This window comes from Balaenoptera physalus (genome assembly GCF_965194825.1).
Source record: "Balaenoptera physalus genome assembly, chromosome: 15".
Lineage (NCBI taxonomy): Eukaryota > Metazoa > Chordata > Mammalia > Artiodactyla > Balaenopteridae > Balaenoptera > Balaenoptera physalus.
Genome location: NC_138894.1, coordinates 43,865,609 through 43,889,470, shown reverse-complemented (window position 1 = coordinate 43,889,470; position 23,862 = coordinate 43,865,609). Strand labels below are relative to the sequence as shown.

Genomic DNA, 23,862 nt, shown 5'->3' with positions numbered 1-23,862 from the left:
TCTGTTTGGATAGGTGAAGACTACTGGGTGACTTAAGGAGGTGCTACTAATGTACACTGCCTCAAAATGGACATATAAGGTTAGTTAGCTAATTCACCATCTATAAAACACTTTAACACAGATAGATATAGATATACATCACCTCCACAGAGGGGAAAAAAGGCAAATTTTGCTGATTTTACAGTCTGGGGCCCTGGCAAGATTATAGTGGAAAAGGACAGCATAATGAATAAAAACCAATCAAACAGTTCAATATGGGAGTATGGGGTAAAAACATGTTGAAAACATACCCATTTTGAGGTCCTCCATCATTTATCACATTTAAGTGAGATAATTGCTTTTTCAAGTGGAGTTTGTAACTTGCATTAATTCTTAAAAATAACATCTGGAAAAGAAATAAAACTCAGTTTCTTAAAGCTCTATTGACATAGAAGACGTAAGTAAGTAATCACTATTATCTGCAGAAAAACTTAAAAAACCTTTTGCTTTGGCATATACTTTTAAAATGCTCCTCTGAAAGTATTTAATTGCTATTTCAGTATAGTTTTTCTCCTTAGTTGGATAAAAGCTCTTTTTGCTCTTTTCAGTAGTACTTCTTCTAGTGATATGGCTTATCACTGCCTTTTGCCCCTTAGTAGAAATCCTCTGGCATGTGTAAATGGGATCAACCATACAGGTAAAAAGAATAAAAAGAGATGGAGAATTCTGCAATGTATCAATATTAACTAGGAACTTGACAGAGAAAAAAGTCACAATGGTAAAGGCAAGGCTACCGTTATCCTTCCCAATTACTTGGAAGTATTTTATTGCTTCATATGCAGATTTTTAATGCAATACTTCTTTGGGAAATGCCTGACCTGAAATTATATACAATTAATCTATGGAAACAATTTTGTGAAATATATTTCCCATGGGAAAAAATATATAAAGTCATCTATGGAAAAGTTTTATGGAATTACTGGTACTCAAGTGACAATAATGACATAAAATCTATAATTTGTGCCCAGCTTGACAAGAGTTCCCTTTAAATGATGATGCAGATAAAAATACATGAAATACCTATATACCCAGCTCCTGGACCTGGCTAAGCCTTGTTCTAGAATTAGAACTCAAATGGCAAGTCCAGAAGGTCAGAATGTCAGAGGTGGGGGATCTTACGTGTGGAATGAAAAGGACGGCTTGGCTAGAAGACTGAGAAAGGAAGAAGAGACCCTAGTGGGTGCTCCGTATCTCAAGGCTCCTCCTCAGTCCTCAGAGAGCCCCAAAGGCGCTGGATGATATTTAATCATAAAGATGGTGTGATTAATGAAAACCTAGGGAAGCATGAAAAAATGGTAATAGCTAGTATAGGATGGAAGTCTGAGGTGGCATGGGAAAGGAGACCAGCAGGTGCAAGAGCAGGGAAGAGACACTGAAAAAGCTACTCTCTGCTCCCAAATACCATTTCCAAGCACTCAACCAATTAGAGACAAACTGAAATATTGATAAGAAACTTGTCTAAATAGCAGAAATCCCAGTGAAAGCTAAGATCATTAGTCATGTAACAACTAGGCTTGTACTAATTAGAACATTATATCATTCTACAATTAGACTTGAATGAGATCACCTGGTATAAAGGGAACAAACTAAGGTGGGTAAAGAAGACTGGAAAAAAAGAAGTACTGGAACCTTTAAAGTACTAGGCGAGGGAATTGAGGGAAGTCACGGGTAGGAATGTCACCGGAAAGTGAAGAGAACTCTGATAATAGTGTAGGGAAGACAATAGAGACAGAGGGTGGATACTTCAAAAGTAAGAGGTGCCAAAGACTACCCATTTTGCTATTTTTCCTGATCTGTGCCTACTACACATCATTTATGCTGATCTAACAAATATTAATGTTAAGGCATACTGATTGAGTTACTTTATATGTCATCTCATTATTAAGTCTATCACTAATTCCTCCCCTATCCAATTTGGATTATAATCACAGTGAGTAACATATTCTACTATTCATTGATAAATGCTAATCCTGATTTTCAAACTAATAATGTAATAAATGATGCCAGTAGAATCTGGGACCTCTGATGACCCAATGGACAAATGAAAAACTGCTTTTTAGAATGGCTGACTACACAGCAAAACTACTATTGCTCTGGCCTGTCAGGGCAAGGAGCACTCTGAAATCAAGTCAATATAACAACTGGAAAAAATAATAATAATCATACTGGAATACGAACTAAGCTTAACTCTGCCAAAAAGTACATAATAAAAACACTCCAATTCCGCATGCATTTTATGTTATATATAATAGTTTTAGGAATTACTACTCACTTGTGTTTGTTCTTCTGGAAGGAGATCAAATATAGCTTCATGCATTTTTGCCATTTGCTTACAAATATTCCTGAAACAGGCAGAAGGAACGGGAGCTTTCACTTCATACTGGCAGGGAAAAATAATGAGAATTATATTCATGTCCTCTGGATTGCATATTGTCCCCACTGTTCCCTAAAACATATATTTTCTACCCCTATACATCTAACTCTTCAACTGTGATCTGTGCTACTCATGCAAATCTCAAAAACTTTTCATTAAAAATCCTAATCTATTTTGAGAGAGCCAGCATAATTTAGTGGCTAAGAACATAGGCGGCTTCCCTTCTTAAGATGGACTGCTTGGGTTCAAATCCCAACTCTTAAAATTCTTAGCTATGTGAGATGGGGTGAGTTACTTCTCTATATTGGGTGAGATATTTCTCTATATCTCAAAGGGCGTGCTGTGAGGATTTTAAAAGATGGCTCATAAGGACTCAAACTAGTGCTTGATACCAAGTAAATACTCAAAAAATGTTAGCTACTATTCTGGCTCAAAATACGATAATGAATCATTAAAGTAGGCCCTCCAAATTAACAGATTATTTTTTCAACATGATTTTAAGAATGAGTTCAACATGATCATATCTGAAATCAATATAACTGGTAGAATTAAAATGTTCTTTTTCTTTGCAGGTGGGCCAATATAGTAATCATATTTACCCTAAGGTTAAGAGAAGACTTTTTCAGGCTTCCCTGGTGGCACAGTGGTTAAGAATCCGCCTGCCAATGCAGGGGACACAGGTTCAAGCCCTGGTCCAGGAAGATCCCACATGCCGTGGAGCAACTAAGCCCATGCGCCACAACTACTGAGCCTGCGCTCTAGAGCCCACAAGCCACAACTACTGAAGCCCGCACCATAACTACTGAAGCCCGCACGCCTAGAGCCCATGCTCCGCAACAAGAGGAGCCACCACAATGAGAAGCCCGTGCACCGCAACAAAGAGTAGCCCCTGCTCGCCACAACTAGAGAAAGCCTGAGCGTAGCAATGAAGACCCAATGCAGCCAAAAATAATAAATAAAATAAATTTAAAATAATAAAAAAGAGAAGACTTTTTCAATGATCTGTACTGAAAATTTAAAATTAGGTAAATTCACTTACTATTCTTACATCTGGAACAGTATAGTGATATGATTTAGATAATCATCTTTTGGCCCACATTTTAGAATTCACAGCTTAAATTATATATCATTTTCATTTATAAGACAAATTTGGGCTAAATAATTATATTTTAGATGCACTAATCTTATATAGTTTATTAAAATGATGAGTTCCAATATACTGCTGCAGCAGAACCATGTGGAAGTCACCGTGTGACTGGACCAAGCAAAGTCGTGACCACTCAAGGGTTTGTCTCTCTTCAGCCTAGAGATATATCAAACATCCCCTTATCTTTTTTATTAATAACAGTTTTAAGATATAATTCACATACCATAAAATTCACCCCTTTAAAGTGTACAATTAACATTTTTTAGTAAACTCTTAGTTATACAACCATCACCACTAATTTCCAAACATTTTCATCACCCCAAGAAGAAACCCCACACCCATTAGCAGGCATGCCCCGTTCCCCCCTCCCCTCAGCCCCTGGCAACTACTAATCTCTAGAAATGGAATCATACAATCTGTGGCTTTTTGTGACTGGCTTCTTTCACTTAGCATGCTTTCAAGGTTCATCCATGTTGCAGCATGTGTCAGTACCTCATCTTTTTTATGGCTGCATGATATTCCATTGCATGAATATACCATAGTTTATCCAATCAGCAATTAATGGGCATTTGGGTTATTTCTACTTTTGGGCTATTATGAATAATAATGCCATGAACATTCATGTACAGATTTCTGTGTAGACAAATGTTATCAATTCTCTTGGGTATATACCCAGAAGTGGAATTACTGGATCATATGGTAACTCCATGTTCAACCTTTTGAGGAAATGCCAAAATGTTTTCCACACTGGCTGTACCACTTTACAATCCCACCCAGCAGCATATAAGGGTTCCAATTTCTCCATATCCTCACCAACACTTGTTATTGTCTTTTTTATTTTAGCATCCTAGTGGGTATGAAGTAATATCTCACTGTGGTAATATCGCCTTATCTTAACTATCCCCCTGTCCTGGGTTGAATAATAGCTTCCCCAAATTCATGTTCACTTAGAGCCTCATAAGGTCATAGTGGATTAGAGTGGGTCCTAAATCCACTGACTGGTGTTTTTATAAAAGAAAGGAGAGGGAAATTTAGACACAGAGAAACACAGAGGGAAGATGACCACGTGAAGACAGAGGCAGAGACTGAAGTGATGCATCTACAAGCCAAGGAATGCCAACAACTGATAGCAAGCACCTGAAGCTAGAAAGAGGCAGGGAAGGATTCTTTATTAGAGCCTTCAGAGGGAGCATGGTCTAGGGACACTTCTATCCTCCAGAACTACAAGAGAATAAATGTTTGTGTTATAAGCCACTCAGTCTGTGGGAATCTGTTATGGCAGCTCCAGGAAACTAGCATACCCCCAAAACCTTCCTTCATCATTGCTTTCCCTCAAGATACTATCCTTTCCATCTGACCTTCACCACACGTTTCTTCAGTCACTTAAGCTTGATACTGTACTTCTTTATTCTCAACCCTTAAAGTTTGGTTCTTGCCACCACCCAAACTACCTTCCCTCCGCCATTAACAATCTTCTGAAACTTCTCTCTGGAAAAATCACTAAGGAGGTCCTAATTTCCAAATTTAGTAACTTTTCTAGTTTCCCTTCCTCACTGCTCTGCAGTATTTCACAGAATTTCACACTTGAAACACTATCCTGGTGCAGTACAATGTTTTCCCGGTTCCTCCCCTCCTAACCTTCCCCTTCTTCTATCTCCTGTCTCCTAAGTGCAAAGCTACTTTAACATTAATACCCCCTTATCTTCCTCATTTTTCTCTCATCAACATCGTTCAGTCTCATAACTTCTAATATATCTCTAGTTCTGAACCATTTTATTAAGTCACACATTTGTTACATGTTCCAATCCATAACTGAATTTACCATGAGCTTTCCCAAACCTGCTCCTCTTACCTGTTTCAATTACTTTTACTGGTATTATAATCCTCCTGATCACACAGCCCTGAAATCTCCAACTCAGTTTTTATTCCTTCTTTTCCTTGTTTCCTTGTATTGAATCAGTGACTAAGTCCCATCAAATATACTTTCATATTATTTTACACATTAGTTAGTACTCTAGGTCAGAATTTCTCAACCTCTATACTACTGACATTTTGGGCTAGATAATTTTTTGCTGTGAGGGTTGTCCTGTGTATTGTAGGATGTTCAGCGGCATCCCTGGTCTCTACTCACTAGTTGCCAGTATCATCCCACTCTAAGTTGTGACAACCAAAAATGTTCCCAACATTTCTGAATGTCCTCTGGGGACAAAATTGTCTTAGTTTTGAAACCCCACCCTAGGTGAGGCCTCAGTACTTCTCATCTGAAAAAATATAGCATTTTAACAAATCCAGATATTACTTCAACAAACACTTAATAAAACTTCCTGGCACATAGTAAGCTCTGAATAAATATTTTCCTGGATGTGTATATGTATGTATGTACATATGTGTGTGTAAATGCACATAGGTATGTACATATGTGTATGTGTAAGAGTGTATGTGCGTGCTTGAACAAACGTGTCAGCTGAAGTGTACAAAGATGAAACAGAGATAGTCCCTTTGGGGAGCTGGCTGTCGAAAAGTTCGTTGGTGTTCCAGAAAGTGGACACTACATTCTACAGGAACAGGGGTGAAGAACATTTAGGTGACAGCAGAGATGGCTTTCTAGGAGCACACTCAGGCTGCTGAGTCTTCAAAGGAAAAAAATTAAGTGAAAGTATTCCAAATAGAGGACATGCCACAACACCTCAAATCCATTCCACATACTATCTGATTAACCCTTCTAAAGTATTGGGTTGGCCAAAAAGGTCGTTCGGGTTTTCCCATATGCTGTTATGGAAAAACCCAAATGAACTTTTTAGTCAACCCAATACAATTCTAATCAAGTGATTCATTAGTTTAAAAACTTTTGGGTTCTGTTTCTGTTTAAAATTTAGAAAGCTGCAAGAGAATGTCATTACTACCCTAACCACAAGAAAAAAATGGGAATAATTTATAAGACCATAACATTTCTTGAACCTATCAGAGAATAGAGGTTACAGGAACCAAGGGAACAAATTCCAAAGAGTAACAAGGCCCCCTGAGGAGGGACGGGACACAGGAATCACTTTCAGCAAAGCACAGGAAGAAGAGGTGACCACCCTAGAAGCAAATAAGAAAACAACTAACATTTTAATAATTTCCCAAAGGCCAAATAGACTAGCATATGTTCACAATAAGAGAGAACCCTAGCTACAAGGGAAGTTTCCACTCACAAGCTCTCCATGGGTCTCTAGCAGGTGCTCACAAGCAACACTGGGGTCAGGGCAGGAGACCATAGAGAGTCACTCTCAGTAACACAGGCAAGCAGGAGGTGACTGGCTGCCACCAGGGAAAAGGAACAAATACCACCCACTCCCCCAAACCCTCCTTGTATACAGGGCAAAAGCCTTAAGTCACTGAGAAGGGACTCTTTCGTCCCCAAGGCCACTGTGTGAGGGGTAGAAACAAAACATGCCTGGTTCTGAGGAAAGGGAGAAAAACATCTTAAGCCCAGGATCCTACACCAATCAAAGTAGAGGCTGGGTACAATTGGAGGAGTGAAAACACTGAGAAGGTTCCACATCCAAGGACTCACATTACCTAATTTCAAGACTTATAATAATGCTACAGTAGTTAAGACAGTGTGTTACTAGTGTAAAGACAGACATATAAATCAATAAAACAGAATAGAGAGTCCAAAAATAGAGCCACACAAAAATAGTCGACTGATTTTTCAACAAAGGTATCAATAGAGAAAGGACAGTCTTTTCAACAAAAGGTGTTGGAAGTATCCAAAAAAATGAAATTGACTCATACTTCACACTATATGAAAAAATCAACTAAAAATGGATCATGGACTTATATATAAAACCTAAAACAACAGCGCTTCTAGAAGAAAACACTGGAAATTATCTTTGTAACTTGGGTGACAAAAAGTTATTGGGATAAGACACAAGAAGCATGAATAATAAAAGAAAAAACTGATAAACTGGAGTTCACCAAAGTTAAAAACTGCTCTTTTTAAGACACTTAAGAAAATGAAAAGGTAAGCCATAGACTGGGAGAAAATACTTACTTGATAAAGGACTTGTATCTAGGATATATAAAGAACTCTTAAAACTCAATAAGAAGATAACCCAATTTTTAAAAATGAGCAAAAAAAATTTGAACATTTTGCCAGAGAAAAAGTATGGATGGCAAACTAACACATGAAAAGATACTCAACCTACTGGTCATTATATAAATTAAAACCACAATGAGATATCACTCAATACAGACCTACTAGAAGACTAACATTAAAAAACAGAGAGACAATAGAAGGTGCTGGTGAAGATAAAGAGTACCTAGAACTCCTGTACATCACAAGTAGAATATAAAATTGTATAGTCACTTTGGAAAATAATTTGGCAGTTTTTTATAAAGTTTTACATTTCTATGCCACCATCAATATATTCCAAGGTATTTACACAAAAGAAATGAAAACACATGTCCACACAAAGATGTGCCCATGAATGTATATAGTGGCATTATTCATAACAGCCAGAAACTGGAGAAAACCCAAACATCTATCAATTGATGAATGGATAAACAAATAGTAGTACATCCATACAATCGATATCACCCTATAATAAAAATGAACAAGCCATTAACACCTGCTATAACATCCATGAATTTCAAAAGTGTTATGCTAAATGAAAGGAACCTGGGACAAGAGGTTACATTCTGTATAATTCCATTTATAGGACATTCTGGAAAAGGCAAAACTATATGGAAGAAAATCAGATCAGTGGTTGTCATGGTTTGGGGATGTCAGGAAAGGATTAACTGCAAAAATGCCAACAGTGATAGAATTGTTCTATATCTTGATTGTGGTAGTTCTACTACATATACATGTTAAAATCCATCAAATTATATACTTAGAAAGGATGAATTTTACTGAATGTAAATTATACCTCCATAAACTTGACTTAAATTGCTTAGCTTTCCATTGGTAGTCAAAGCTCTCCACTATCTTTCCAACATATCTCCCACTCCTGGGTTTACCCACCCTAATACATTAGCTAAATGGAATTACTTACCTTTGTTATTATTAATAACAACAGCAAAAGCATTAGCAGTCAACATTTATTGGAACTGGCTATAGTCAGATACATGATAAAAGAAAAGTGCTCCACATATATTATCTCATAAATCTTCACTACAAGTTTACGAGGCTTTATTATTATCCTCATTTAGAGATAGGAACAGAGGCTTAAGGAGATTAATAATTTGCCCAAGGTTCTTCAGTAACTAATGTGTGACAAACATGGAATTTGAACTTAGGTCTACCTGACTCCAAAACCCAACACTAAACTTCCTTCTTAGGATTCCTACCAACATGTCTGTTCATGCTGTTACCTCAGAGTATCTCTTCGCCTCAACTTCATTTGCTCTAATTGTATCTATCTTTAAAAGCAAAACTTATATGCATGCCTCATCCATAAAGCTTTCCCAGATCTCCCTCCCCAGCTGACAACCATCTCTTTCAAAACATTAAAAGCTCCAATAGCACTGAATCGATTCCTTACTTACGATACTTTAATCTACCTCCTGTTATAGTTATTGATATAATTATCCTACTAGATATTTTACTATATGAGGACAAGATCAAAGGCTTCTTCACTCTTGTGTATCACTGTTAACCTAACACAATTTAACTCAATGAATGAATGAATGGTGGCTGGGACATTAGTCTAGCCAGTAGTACAATTAGATGTTAATGTTTCATTCTACCCAAGGAAAGGTACCCTTGTTTATTAGCTTCTTAGAATCAGCCTATATTTTATTACTGTGTTATTCTTCTTTCCCCAAATTAAAATTCCTGATAAGAAAGTGAAAAGCTAAAAATTGAGAGACTAACCCAAATCAAACACTGTCTGCTATTTTAGTGTGAATTAAAAACAGGGCCAAACTCCTGGGCAACCCATGGAAGCAAGTAGGGCAGGGAGTGGTAAAGAGAGACTTGATAATACAGGGAAAATGTAACATGTCAGGGTAACAGGAGAAGTCATCAGTGAGGAAGGTAGCAGAGAAAACACTAAGTTGCAAATGTCTAGGCACACTCTTGACATTAAAAAAATGACATAAAAAATGGGGACGGAGGTGTTTGAAATTTATAAAAGAGTTAAGAGATATAATAACCAAATGCAATGTGTAATTTTGTTAGGTGTGATATAGTAGTGTGATTATATTAAAAAGTATCCCTCCCTAGTTTTTAGAAATATATACCCAAGTATTTAGGGATGAAATATTATAGTGCCTCAAATTAACTACAAAATATTTTAGCAAAAAAAGAAAAATGTTAATGACTGTTAAATATAGGTGATAAATATATGGGAAGCTCACTAAATAATTTTCTTTATTTTTCTTTACCAAAAAGAAAGAAAGAGAGAAAAAAGAATGCAATGAATTGTCACAGGAAAAAGTCTAGCCATAGTCCCAATTCTTGTTCATAGACTTTGGATGACCAACATGATAGAAAAAAGTCAAGGTTTTAAGAGTACCAGCACTTTTTTGGTTTTGCTTCATTCTATTCCCCAGCTTATTACTAGCTTCACTATTTAACATTTACCTTACTCTACATTATTAGGTGTTAAGTCCTCTGCCTTGTTAGATGATAAACTTCTTGAGGGTAGTCACAGTGCATTATTCATTGACTTCTGGTACACAGAAGAATGTCATGTATCAAAAAGGAAACTGGTGGAATAGAACTGCTTTTGCATTTAGCTTGTACTTGGCAACCATGAAGAAAACAGAGAATTTCTAACCAATCATTTTTCTCCATACAAAACTAGAAACTTAGAAGGCATAACATAACATAGGTATGTTTGCACATAACTATAAATTCCTTAAGCTTCTTAAAAGAGAAGCATAAAACATCTATACTATATACTAACTACGTCAGAGGTTCTCAAAGTGTGGTCTGGGGACACCTGGGAGTCAGAGGCTCTTTCAGGGAATATGTGAGGTAAAAACCATTTTCATAATAATACTAAGATTAGTATTATTCACTTTCAGTCTCTCATGATTGAATGGTGGGGATTTTTAGATGACCTGTGATGTCATTCTGAAGGCTAATCAAACGTGTGTTTATGTATTCTTGTGTTTTAAATTTTTTTTTAGTTTTAATTTCTAATATGGTACTTACAGATAAGTATATTTGCATAAAAAATCTCTTTGGGGTCCTCAATTATTTTTAAGAATGTAAAGGGGGTCCTATGACCAAAATGCTTGAGAACTTAACATTAAACAAATGCAATCTTATTTTCCAATCACTCCTTCTCACTGTCAACTTCAAAGATTTGGGTGTGAATGGGCACCACTTTATCTTGCCTTTTTATAATTTTTATGTGCCTACTGCTCTTGCCATCTCAGAATCTGAAGGATCCAAGTAGAAAGAAAAGCATATCAAAGGGTCTTGCTTTATAAGATTACTCTAAAAATACTCTGGGGCAAAAGTATAAACTAAATAAACCTTCAAACTTTCAAGGTATGAGATTTCTGCTTTCTCTCTAAGACATGTACTGAATAATTGAGGGAAAGGAAAGAGTGAGGGATAGGGCAAAAGTGACTAGGGCTGATTAAGTGACATTTTTCTGAAGATACCCTCCGAGTGCAATTAAGAATTTTTTGGAAAACAGTGCTCCTTTTAATGACCTATGTGGAATGGGAAGCAAATAAGAAACAAGTACTGAAATTGGATATCTATGACGGAAATAAGAGAGCACCTCAGGCTCTACCTTCTTAGCCTAGAAAATAAAATAACACACTTTACCACAAATAATTTAATGTTTATTTTCTCAATTCTGTCTCTGGAAGGCTTTCAGACTAAAATATGCTTTGAAGATACATAATTTTCAATGCAGCTAATATAAAAGTACTTCTATATAGGGTTTCTATCATCCTTGAAATCATCTTCCCCCACCCCTACCCCCAAGTCCCTTAGGAAATGAATATCAACTATTTGGGTGATCTGAACATTTGAGTTTTTCCCTAAACCCTGAACAATTTTGATTTGTTAGACAACTGTGAAAAGTCACAACGCTTTCAAACAAAGTCTAATGATTTCCGTAAATTATTACCTTAGATAACAGCTTGTCAAATAAGCTATCCATTATCGCTACAAGCTTAGCTGATATTTCAGCTATGTGGTCATGGTAGTCCTGTAATGAGAAATAACGTTGTATTTTAAAGTCCCTCGGACACATCTAAAATACTTAACAATTAAGGAGTTAAATTTATGAAACTCCAGTAGAAAATACATGGAAAGGTACCTTAGTGATATGATCAAAATGCCTAAGCATACTATACTGCTTAGGCTGCAGTCGAGCTTCAAAATGAGCCCTGATCACAGGAATGTAGTGCACGATTAACTGCAAACAGCGTGAAGAAAGAGCTGAAGATCCAGGAGGTAGACATATCGTGGAGAAAAAAAAAGGTATTAGCTGGTATTTAAGGTATTTAATTACCTATCAAATTATGTGAAAAATATCAATTAATTTTATACAGACCCCAGTTTATTACATAAATGAAGAACACAGTAACAGAAAGCAACATATTTCATATTTTTTGTTTAAGAAAATCATTTGGTACCGAATGATGTAATGAATTATGCTGCTTTTCCAATGGACTCAAGTTGTGAGTAGTACTGGCATGAGGAAGCTAATGGGACAACCGATTCTCTTCTGACATTCAGATACCTTTCACCCCATATATACATAAGTACTTCATACATATTACATTTTAACATTTTTTTACAATAGTGCAACTTTCTAGTAACTTATATTTATTGGAGTGAAAATTCCTCATAACATTTCTCCAGAAGTTATTTTTCAGTTATGGCAATACATAAGAAAGTGACATTGCTACTTTTAGAGGCTTTAGTTAGAGGCATAAAAACATCAGGTATAATAAAACATAAGTATAGTGACATCACTGTAATGCCTCAGCATGTGAATTAAATACAAAAATCCATACCCAAATTTTTTGTAGTTATTGTTTTTAGTCCAACAACTTGCAGTGCACCAGCTCCAAGAACTAACTGGCAACTTCTTGAATTGAAGTACTAACAAAGGAAGAAAAAAAAACAAACCAACAATTTATTAAAAACTATTCTTTATATGCTGGCAATGTGTTAATTCTAAAAATACATTCCTCTTTCCTCTCATTTAAGGACCAAATGAGTTTTTCTAGTAGGAGCAATTAGGATCTGTTTATGTAATGACAAAACAAAACAAAAAAAAGGCAAGGGGTGTTCCCAAATGATAATATTTACAGTCTGGTAGGGAAAAAGTTGAGAAATTCTAAAAATCAGTTGTTCAGAAATTAATATTTAATTGGCCTTCACAAAACTAGTTGTTTCAGTCATTCTAATTGGATAGTCCTACTTTCGAAAGGGTAACAAAATCTTTCTGGACTAAAATATGACAACTTAATTTTGGGACAGAATTAATTGATAGATTAGGTATTTGAAAAAAATAAAGCCTTTTCTCTAGGCTAGCAGTTTAAAATATCTGTTAATATGAAATGGCTGAATAACACTATCACCACAGTTTCATTTTACATCAATGGTTCTGAAATAATGATTTAAGAAAAATCTCTAACCTTAGTGAGATGAATTTTGTAAAGTTCAGTGAATTCCTTCCATGCACATTTGAAACCAGTCCAGGTTTTTTGACCTAAGTGGCCTCAGTCATGTTCAGCACCTAACGAACAAATCATCTCCTGTCTCCGATATCATTAACAACTCTATGGGTGTAATGAGGAATCACCAAATGTGGAGTGAGAAGGAAGCAGGTGGCCTCCTTCAAATAACATGTTGTGTTCAACCACAATCAAATGTCACAAAATTAATGTCTTAAAGATAGCTTAACCTTGAAATGTCTTAAGAGTTGGAAGATTACTCACGCCCTAATGAATTACCTCTTCCAACTATTTTTTCCATAGGAGTGAAATCATACACACCTTCAATAAATCTGACAGACGAGTGAGCATGTCAGTAGTAACAGATGGGATATTATCCACACACTGGCAATATTCAAGGATAATTCTTATCAACAGCAATACGGTTCTACAAAAAAAGAAAGATGACCCAGTAGACACTCAAAACAAGAAAAATCAAACTGATTTGGCATATAAAAATCAATACTGATCTTGGCAACTGTTAAATTATGTGTTTTACCTATAAGTGCAACAGAGTAGGCACTAGGGTAAGGCAACAGAAAATCCCTAGAGTGTAAAATTAAGGAGGCACTCAATTTCAGGGTTGTGCAATTGCAAGGTAATCACTTGCATGACACTGAGAAAGGGTACCTCCTTAAATTTTGTGTTGTGAGCACATCACTCTCTGTGTGACATTCACACTAAGGTAAGTCTCTTCCATAAGGCAGGTATCCCATTCCTTGGCCAATTTAGAAACACTGAAAAAAGCTTAACCAGTGTTTCTGATTAGGTAGTAGGTCCTCATAAATGTTGAATTAATGAAGAGAACCTAGTCTAGATTTTCTTAGTGAGATGAAAGAGAAACTGTGGCTTCTAAGAACAATATATCTTCTAAGAAGTTTATTTGTAAATCACAAAAGCTTCTCCAAAGATGAGAAAGTTATCAGCTCATTATCAGGACATGTCATAAGCTGAAAAGAGGCACTACTGGGAGGTTAAATAAGGTTGAAACTAAGGGAGAAAGAGCCATTCATTACAGCACATCTAAATTCAATGAGATCCTCAGAAATGAGTGATCCATGTAAACTAATGTTTTATGAAAGTCTGAAGAGAGCAGTGATTCAAGAAGGAGAGTATCTAGCCTTTATAACAGCTTAACTGTCAGACCACATATTACTCTCCATGCATAGTCCTAGAGTCTGCTTTACTGGGCAGGAGTCCATTGCTTAACTTTTGTAATTTTCTCTCTGAAGATATAATACTCCACCTTTAGCCAGGGAGTTCAGTTTTTTGGCAGAAGCCTCTTTGCCTAAAGAGCAAGAAAGCCAGATAGCTAGAGGGGACCATTTCCATCAAGCAAGGGAAGAGTAACAAGACACAGTCCTTCCTCGGTATCCACAGGGGATTGGTTCCAGGACATCGTGTGGATACCAAAAACCATGCATGCTCAAGTCCTTTACATAAAATGGCGCAGTAAAGTCTTCCCTCTATAATCATGGGTTCTGCATCCTGGTTGGTTGGATGTGGAACCCATGGATATAGAGGGCCAACTGCAATGGGTAATTAAGGAAAGAAATCATGATTAGATTGAAGGACTAAGATTATAGGGAGGTTGAAAAAAGCTCTGTCCCACCAGAAATGGAAAAGAACTCCAGAGAAGAAAGGAATGGAAACTTTAGCTTACAATGGGTGCACTTCAGAGTTTTGGATAATATACAGGTTGAGAAAAAGCATAAATTCTATACATACTATTTGAGTGCTTATTAGGGGCTAAGAAAAATTAAAATGGTAAGATATGATCCCCATCTTTGAGAAATTCAGAGACTAACCAGAAAGTGCCATGAGAGAGGCACAGAGAGTTACAAAGAGAGGATCATTCATTCTTCCTGGAAAGGATGGCTGTTTCAGAAAAGACTTACTTAGTGACAAGAAACAAAGAAGAAAAGTGAAAAAGAATTCTGGTGTAGATATTGGGAGCTAGATTTTTATTCTAATTCTGGCTCCATTTGGGTAATTTTATATTAACTACTTAAACTTCTAAGCTCCAATTCTCTTAACTGTAGAAAGGGAACAATAATCCCTGAAATGTCTATTGTACAACATGGTTGTAGAGATCAAATGAGATCATATATATGAAAATATCTAAACTATGAAGTGTTATTAAAATTAAAGTATGTGAAGATATTATCTTAACTACCCATTTAATAAAAGGCATATAGTACTAGACAAACAACACTGGAATTTATATTTTTCTTAGTTAATTTGAATTTGAAATACTGTTTTTGGTAAAAGACCTAATGACAAATGATGATAATGGAAATAACTACCAACAACTATCAACTTCTTGTTAGGTACTAGAACTGTGCTAGATTCTTTACATGAAACCTGTTTAATTTCACAATAATTCTAAGTATAGTACTATTATCCACAATTTTGTTTTATAAATAAGGAAACTGAGGCGCACAGAGTAACTTGCCCAAGGCCACAAAGTAACAGAGCTGCTGGGACTCAAACCTAAGCAGTCTGACTCCAGAGCTCACAACTTCAACTACTATGCTGTATACTACACACTAAAAAAGTTGCAGGAAAAAAAGACAGAAAGAGCTTGAGACACTTATAACATCATGGAGCCACTATAGCACCCTTGGATTATGTACCTCTAGGTTCTTGTTACATGAGAAAAATCAACCAATCCCTTTTTTTGTTAAGCCAGTGTAGTCCTAATGGATAAAGAATACTACAAAATATAGAAAAATAAAAAGGAATCCATAAAATTTCTTTAAAATTCTTTGTAAGATTTACAATTGTTAACCCAAAATTTCCAATTCACATCAAGGGGTAACTAAAAGACCTATGTTTTAAATACTTGATTCAACTAATGAAGAAAAACGTGTCACTCACCCAACAACAGCATACTGTTGTCCCTCGACAATGAGAACTTCAGCTGGTTTCCTTTCTTCTGTAGCTAGAGAGTAAAGCGAATAAAGAGACATGGGTATAAGATGAAACAAAATATTGGATAAAAAATTTAAACTGGAAAAAACTGAAAAAGTTCCTATTCAGGGTCTGAAACTATCTCATTTCTGCAAATAAATCTACTTCTTGGGAAACAATTCAGCACAAAGTAAATAAAGTATACTGCATTTGGAATCAGAGAAATCTCGATTTGAATTCCAGTACTGCCAATTACTGGATGCAAGACTAGGCCAATTACTTATTTTGAATCTCAATATCTGTATCCATTAGACATGGACAACAATATCTACCTTTCAGTGTTGTTACTGAAAGAGATAATGCTTACGAACTGGCTATCCTCTAGGTCTGGCACATGGCAGATGATCGATAAGAAGTAAAGGAAAAAGAATGTTATTAGTTGGGAAAGGCAGAACTAGCACTTCAACTGGTTATCTTTTCTTTATTATAACCCTTAGAGTACAACTTAATTCCTAAATTCAATGGAGAGATTATGTATTACTTTTCAAGATTTTAATCCAAAAGTTACTTTATTTTCAGCATGTGGTATTTCTTATCATTAAAAAACAAAATTCAGCATATTGAGGTGAAAAGAACAGTGGACTGGATTACTGTCCTGAATCAGCCAAATTAAACAGATTACCATGCGCAAGTAAGTCATCATGCTTCCCTAAGCTTCAAATCCTTTTGTTCTAAGACATTAAATATCTACTTCCTCATCTCTCTCAAGGAAAGAAATTCAGTGTGATATAATTTCTAATCACAATTCACTCTGTATGTCAGATTAAGTTTTTTGAGGACAGGGGTTGTGTCTTAACCAATTCTCAATACTGCAGAGAAATGGCTTAGCACAGTAGTTAAGAGGAAGGGCCCTAAAGTCAGTCTGCCTGCAGTTGGATCCCAGCTCTACCACTTCCTAGCCAGGTAACCTTAGGCATGTTGCTTAACCTCTTTGTGCCTCAGTTTCCATATTTGTTAAATGGGAATACTAACACTGTCTAGCTCATGGATCTGTAAATGAGATAACAATGTAAAGTGCTTAGAAAAAACTGTCTAGCATCAGGTAAGCACCAAATTAATATTAACTGCTATCCATTAAACTTCATCTCCCCAATGCCTAGCTAAGTAGCTAGTAACTCAATAAATAGATGATGGGTGCATGAACAATAACCAAGGATCCTTAACTCTGCATGAACTAGTAAAATGTTAATGGATTTCTAATAGCATATCCTTTCTTCTTTCTCAGAGGAAAACAAAAGACAGAAGCAGGGTATATGGACTACCCTGATGGTACATTGGTTAAGAATCCACCTGCCATTGCAGGGGACACGGGTTAGAGCACTGGTCCAGGAAGATCCCACATGACGCGGAGCAACTAAGCCCGTGTGCCACAGCTACTGAGCCTGCTCTATAGAGCCCGTGAGCCACAACTACTGAAGCCCGCGTGCCTAGAGCCCGTGCTCTGCAACAAGAGAAGCCACCACAATGAGATGCCTGCACACCGCAACAAAGAGTAGCCCCCGCTCGCCGCAACTAGAGAAAGCCCGTGCTCAGCAATGAAGACCCAACACAGCCAAAAATAAATAAATAAATAAATAAATAAAAATTTATTAAAAACAACAACAACAACAAAAAAAAACTTTAAAAATTATTCAAGAACTTCATAATTTCAAATCTGGTATTACAGGATGAGTTGTACATAAATTTATATTATTAACACATGATAACTCCACTTTAACTGATATACAAAAATATCTCTAGCCACTGCATGTCTTTCATAAGAAACCCAATTGACATTTGATACAAATGACAATTTTCTTCTTGAAACTCTAATTTTTTAACTTCTGTGTTTTTCTGGATTGTCCTACCTCTCTGCCCTTCCTTTGTAGTCTCCTTCATAGTTTTCTTATTCTACAGTTCTTTATATTTTGGTTTTCTCTATCATATCACTACTACATTACTTGTGATTGATAATAAATATATTTTTCATCAGACTTAGACCTTTTAAAGTAAAATTATACCTCTTACCTATGTCTCAACATCTGACACATAGTAGAAGCATACTAGTGCCCAATAAAAGAATACATGTCTCTAAACAATATGGTACAGTGGTTAAGAACATAGCTATGAAAGTATATAAAGTTGGTTTCAAATCCCAGATCTTTATTTGCACCAAATTCCTTAATCCCTGGAAGCCTCATGCCTCCTCACTATTAAACAAGGTAACAATAGTATCTTTATTATAGGTTGTTGTGAGGGTAAACTGGAGTAATGCATGTAAAGCACTTGGTCCAGTGTCTGGATATGGTTAATACTCAATAAATATCTGAAATTATTATTATAAATTACCACATACTTCTCCAATCAACTACTTACTAAGCTGGGAGTATTAGTTCTAAGCTTCCCAAGAGGCACTATCAATTAAAGAAATATTAAGCACTCCTACAAAATGAACAAACAATATAAAATTGAAAGAGAGTGTGTGAAAGAGTACACATACCCCCTGATTTTTTTTCAGGTAAAGCAATCTTTCCATCTGCTATAGAATCAACAAGATCCTGAAATTCAGCGGGAACATCAGCTTGCTTCCAGCGCTCATTGTCTAAGAGGAGGCTATTCAAAAGTAAAAAGAAAGGAAGATAAACTTTAATAATCTCCTTGGGTGAAAAGAAAAGGAAGAGCTGGGTGAGTACATAAGACTTTTGTTATATATTTAAGACTACATGTATCTTAGTTAAATTCAAGTACAGCCCATGCAATACAAGGTATTGAGTTTTTAAATAATCACGGCCGTTACCTGTTGTTAGTACGTAAGACTTTAAAAAGTGCTGAACACCTTAATAAACTGAAATCATTCATAAACAGTATGAATAGTTTCAGAAAATATTTCTCTTTTTATGTCTCTTAGCCTAGTCAGGAAGTGTGGTAAAACATAATTAACTTCACTTTGAGTGGGAAAGGAAAAGTCAATCTATTAGGATCTTCCTGGTAAGTACTTTAATGGAACTAAACATTCTAACTCCACTTTCAAAAGCCAAGAAATGTGATTGTAATCCCACAATCTGTCTTTAATTAAAAAGAAAAAAATCTGTCAGGGGTTTTAACTGGCCAATTAATGAAGTTTCCTCTTTTAAATATAATTGTGTTTTGTAAAGAAAAGGGAAAAAAAATGAAGAACAGAATGGACATGGTAATAATACCTGAGTTTGGTTTTTCTCTCTTCATGAAACCTGTTTACAAATTTATTAGCTTGGCTCTGAAGTGCTCCAAGTAATGACATGCTTTTTCTTCCACAGATCTGTTCAGTTTCTAAAATGAATGTTTCCATTAATCTGGAAAGTGTTATGAATTCTGTGGAATTTAGTTTCTCAAGAAAACCATCCTAAATTTTAAAGATAACACAAAAATCATGAGAGTTAGTATACCACCAAATATGGATGAGCTATAAAACCAACTTAAACAAATATTAATATTAATTAATTGTTTTTATAATAGTTGTATTAATTCCTAAAAATTATTTTAAAACAATTTTAAATGAAATTTCCCAATACTTTAGTCCCAGAAATCAAGCATAAAAAGTTTAAGATGTCTAAATTTTATTCTGATCCCTTTGTAATACAGTAGCTCAAATAAATTCAGATCATACTATACAATTTTCATACTATTGGAGTACAACTAATTTTCTTAATAAATTGTTTGGCTAGGTATACACATATATATGTATAAAAACAGCATATTAATTTCAAATTAATTATTAAGGTATTATATTTCAAAATAAGTCTTTTAATCATTTATTTGAAAAGCATGCTTAACTTTTTCTATTTCTTTTATTTGGATTATTTTGCATTTCAACACCTCCTTAATAGACCACACCAGTACCTTATTAAGTGTTAAAAATATGCATTATGTGGAATAGGGACACAAGCGAGGATATATTCCAGATCTTTAAAATAATGTTACTATGTATAAAATATCTAAAGTTTATCAAAACAACTAACCTTTGCTCTTGACATGAGAAATTTGACGGCTCGATCATGGCATATATCTGAGGCACTATATAATAACTCCTGGACATTATTTGCCAGCTTTCCCAGCTCTAAGTCAGTTAATTTCATGTCTTCATTGACCCTGAAAATGACAGAAAGAGATTAAGTCAAGGAAAGTTGTGAACACACTGTTCGCCATAGATGACATACCAATAAAAAACAAAAAGCTGTAAAATTTACATTTGAGGGAAAATTCTGTGATGTATCATATACTTTTATTTTTGTGGTAGAGCATCACATAAACAAGCTCAGATAACACAAATATATTTTACCCTAATCTTATATAAGAATAATTTTCTCTCTCTGCTATAGTATTTTTAATACTTAGTTCAGACTCTGACTGGAAATTCTGCAAAAACTACAGCAAAAGAAATTCTCGTTAGGTACAAGGGCGTAGCTGTGGCAGGTTGTGCACAGGTGCCTAGGATGACATAGTGGAAGGAAGAGGAAAGGAATGGAAAGAAGGAACAAACAGGTCCTCTTTTTACTTATAATTATGAATGACTATTAATAGTCAGATCAACTGCACTAATATTTCCTGAGTATTTACTGTGTTTAACTACTATGCACTGGAGGGAATACTGTTCTCAAGAAACTTACAATTAAATAGGAGTATTTATAATATGTAATGCATTTATTCCAGTTTTGAGGAAGAAATGTAAGACTTCCTGTTTTTTATACATTTTTCCCCAGGGCATGTATAAAGACCACTGATTCTGTGCCAACAAGTCAGTTTAGTGTTATCACGAGCCAAGTGAAGTACCTTAGCATAATTTTTCTCCTTTTCAGTTGAATTAAAGTAACTTTCAAAGATATTTCAAAGAGGATCTGATGTATATTAATTTGAGGCAAACCACTACTCTCACTGGGTTAAGGTATTAAAGAAAGTTATTACCTGTTATCCTTTAAAATTATATCATTAAATTTACTTACTAGTGCTTTAAAATAATGGAGGGATAAATATTTTTTAAATACTCTCAGATACAGTATCTTGCTTGGTTCTCACACTCTGAGGCAGATAGATAAATTTCTACTTTACAGATGAGGATACTGAATCTTGAAAGTTTAAGTGATCTACCCAAGGTCACAAGGTTAAGAGGGTGGGACTAGAACCCAGAATTAGTCTAATTCTATTTCTAATCTGATAAACTTCCTCTACTGCAACATTTCCTTCTATATAAACAGTCCAAGTGCTATTTCAATACCAGCACCCATAAAACTGTTTGCTTAAATTTCAAAGTTAAAATTTTATTTCAATTGTAAATTCAATTTTCTGAAGGATTTCTAAAATTTGCCCCTACGTAAGGGAATGACTAAGAATTTGGAACTCTTGCCAATATGCCACCAATTCACAAAGATATAAACAGGAAATAGCAAAAAAAAACCAACTTAAGTCTTTAAGAAAATAGGGTGACAATCCTAAAAGCTGGGAAGTTTGGTTTTCTAAAAAAATCATTTATTTGTTTGTAATTTTGCTTTTTAAAAAGATTTTAAAAAATTTAAGTCTAATGGATCTCTTTCACGTTAATAGGGAAAAGCAAAAAACAAAAAACAAAACCTCACAAACATGATCCAGTAATTCTACTTCTGGCTATGTACACAAAAGAACTGAAAGCAGGATCTCAAAGAGATATATTTGCACACCCGTGTTCACAGTAGCACTATTCATAACAGCCAAGAGATGGAAGCAATCCAAGAGTCCACTGACAGATAAATGGATAAAATGTGGTATATACATACAATGGAATATTACTGAGTCTAAAAAAAGAAGGAACTTCTGACACATGCTACAACATAGATGAACCTTAAAGACAATATGCTAAACAAAAGGACAAATACTGTATGATTCCACTTATATGAAGTACCTAGAGTAGTTGAACTCATGGAGACAGAAAGTAGAAGAGTGGTTGCCAGGGGATTGGTAGGGAAGGAAATGGGGAGTTGTTGCTTAATGTGCATAGGATTTCAGATTTGCAAGAACAAAAAGATCTGGAGATTGGCTGTACAACAGTGTGAATATATTTACCACTACTGGACTGTGCACTTAGAAATGGCTAAGATGGTAAACTTTATATGTTTTTATTTTAACCACAATTTAATTTAAATTAAAAAATTTTAAAAACCTACAAAACTTTCTAATCCTTTCCATTGTTTTTCCTTTCCCATTTCCTGCATGGGAAATTATTTACTCTTTTGTGCCCATGTCTGCATTGGAATAAACTTACAAAGTTGTAGATTATTTTGATAATGTAAGAAAATATGGAAAATCTACAACATAGATAAAAAATCAGACATTTCTGCATGTACTGTATCCATGACACAATTACATACTACAAAAACACTTGATACAAGAAAGAACTAGTTAGGGTCACGTGTATAAATACACTCAATCAATCCATTGTCCCTTGGGGATGGGTAGTTCCCAGACATTTATGTGCCTATGAAACACAGAAGACACCACCTACAGAACCTCTGTTATCATGCTATGGGAGCATGCCATTGTGGAAAGCCAGAGAGGCTCCAAAGTGTATAGTGAGCCACAATGGAGGTGGGAGAGGAGGGATGAAAACTATGAGGCTGCATTTGATTTAAAGGAATCTCAAATAGTACAGCAGATTTCTAGCTATCTTTTAATATCGTTTCTCACTTCTGCCATAATAGTTTTAGCTATCAAATAGCCAACAAGTTATAGACTATCTCTCAAGCCTCTCTTACAGCTAGATACAGACATGTGATAATATTCTAGCCACTAGGATGTGGGACTGCAAATTCTGAATTGTACTCTTAAAAAGAAAGAAAGGATAAAACATGAACAAATTTACGTGAAAGCAACAGGGAACTAACAAATCTAAAATGTATATGGATTTGCAACATAAATAAGGCATATTGGAAGAAGAATAAAAGGTAGGAGAAATTACCAGATATTAAGACTAATTAAAAAGCGATCATAACTAATACAATTTTACTTAATGGTACTGGTGCAAAGCAGACAAGTGAACAAAACAGAATCTAGAAACAGACTCATACATATATGAATATATAATTTAAGACAAGAGTGGCACCATAGAGCAACGGGTAAGACAGTCTTTTCAATAAATGGTGTGAAGTCAAAAAGACATCCACATGAGGAAAAAGACAACAACCTCACACTATACACAAAAATCAATTCCAGATGGATTGTGGATCTAAATGTGAAAGGGACAGCAACAAAGCTTCCAGAAAAAAACATAAGAGAATATCATCAAAGTCTTAGGGTAGGGAAAGATTTCTTAAATAGGACACACAAAAAAGCACAAACCATAAAAGGAAAGATTGAATCGTAAGATATTAAAATTAAGAACTTTTGTTCACCAAAGACCCCAATAAGAGAGTGAAAAGTCAACCCACAGAGTGGGAGAAGATATCTGCAGTATGGACAACTGACAAAGGGCTGTGTTGGGACTACATAAAGAACTCCCATAAATCAATAAGAAATAAAAGGCAAACCAATAGAGAAGTGGGCAAAGGATTTGAACAGGGCCTTCACAGAAGAGGATATCCAAACAGCCAATAAATATATGAAAAATGCCCTCTTACCAATCATCAGGGAAATAAAAATTTAAACTACTATACCTGGGACATAT

At 35.3% G+C, this 23,862-nt stretch overlaps 1 protein-coding gene across 10 annotated transcripts in view; it reads right to left on the bottom strand.

Moving 5' to 3' along the window:
• The window catches only part of VPS54 (VPS54 subunit of GARP complex), a 132,594-nt gene that overhangs the window by 5,054 nt on the left and 103,678 nt on the right, over positions 1-23,862 (bottom strand). For 9 of the 10 annotated variants that reach the window (XM_082426555.1, XM_082426556.1, XM_082426559.1 and 6 more), the window contains 10 exons: positions 20,192-20,321; positions 19,394-19,575; positions 18,694-18,806; positions 16,122-16,185; positions 13,524-13,629; positions 12,537-12,624; positions 11,834-11,955; positions 11,642-11,722; positions 2,312-2,419; positions 291-385 (listed from right to left, as the gene is read on the bottom strand). In XM_082426555.1, coding sequence (XP_082282681.1) covers positions 291-385; positions 2,312-2,419; positions 11,642-11,722; positions 11,834-11,955; positions 12,537-12,624; positions 13,524-13,629; positions 16,122-16,185; positions 18,694-18,806; positions 19,394-19,575; positions 20,192-20,321 — 1,089 coding nt within the window. Of the gene's footprint in view, positions 1-290; positions 386-2,311; positions 2,420-11,641; positions 11,723-11,833; positions 11,956-12,536; positions 12,625-13,163; positions 13,265-13,523; positions 13,630-16,121; positions 16,186-18,693; positions 18,807-19,393; positions 19,576-20,191; positions 20,322-23,862 lie in introns of those variants that run through there. The other variant, XR_014253951.1, reaches the window with a different exon arrangement.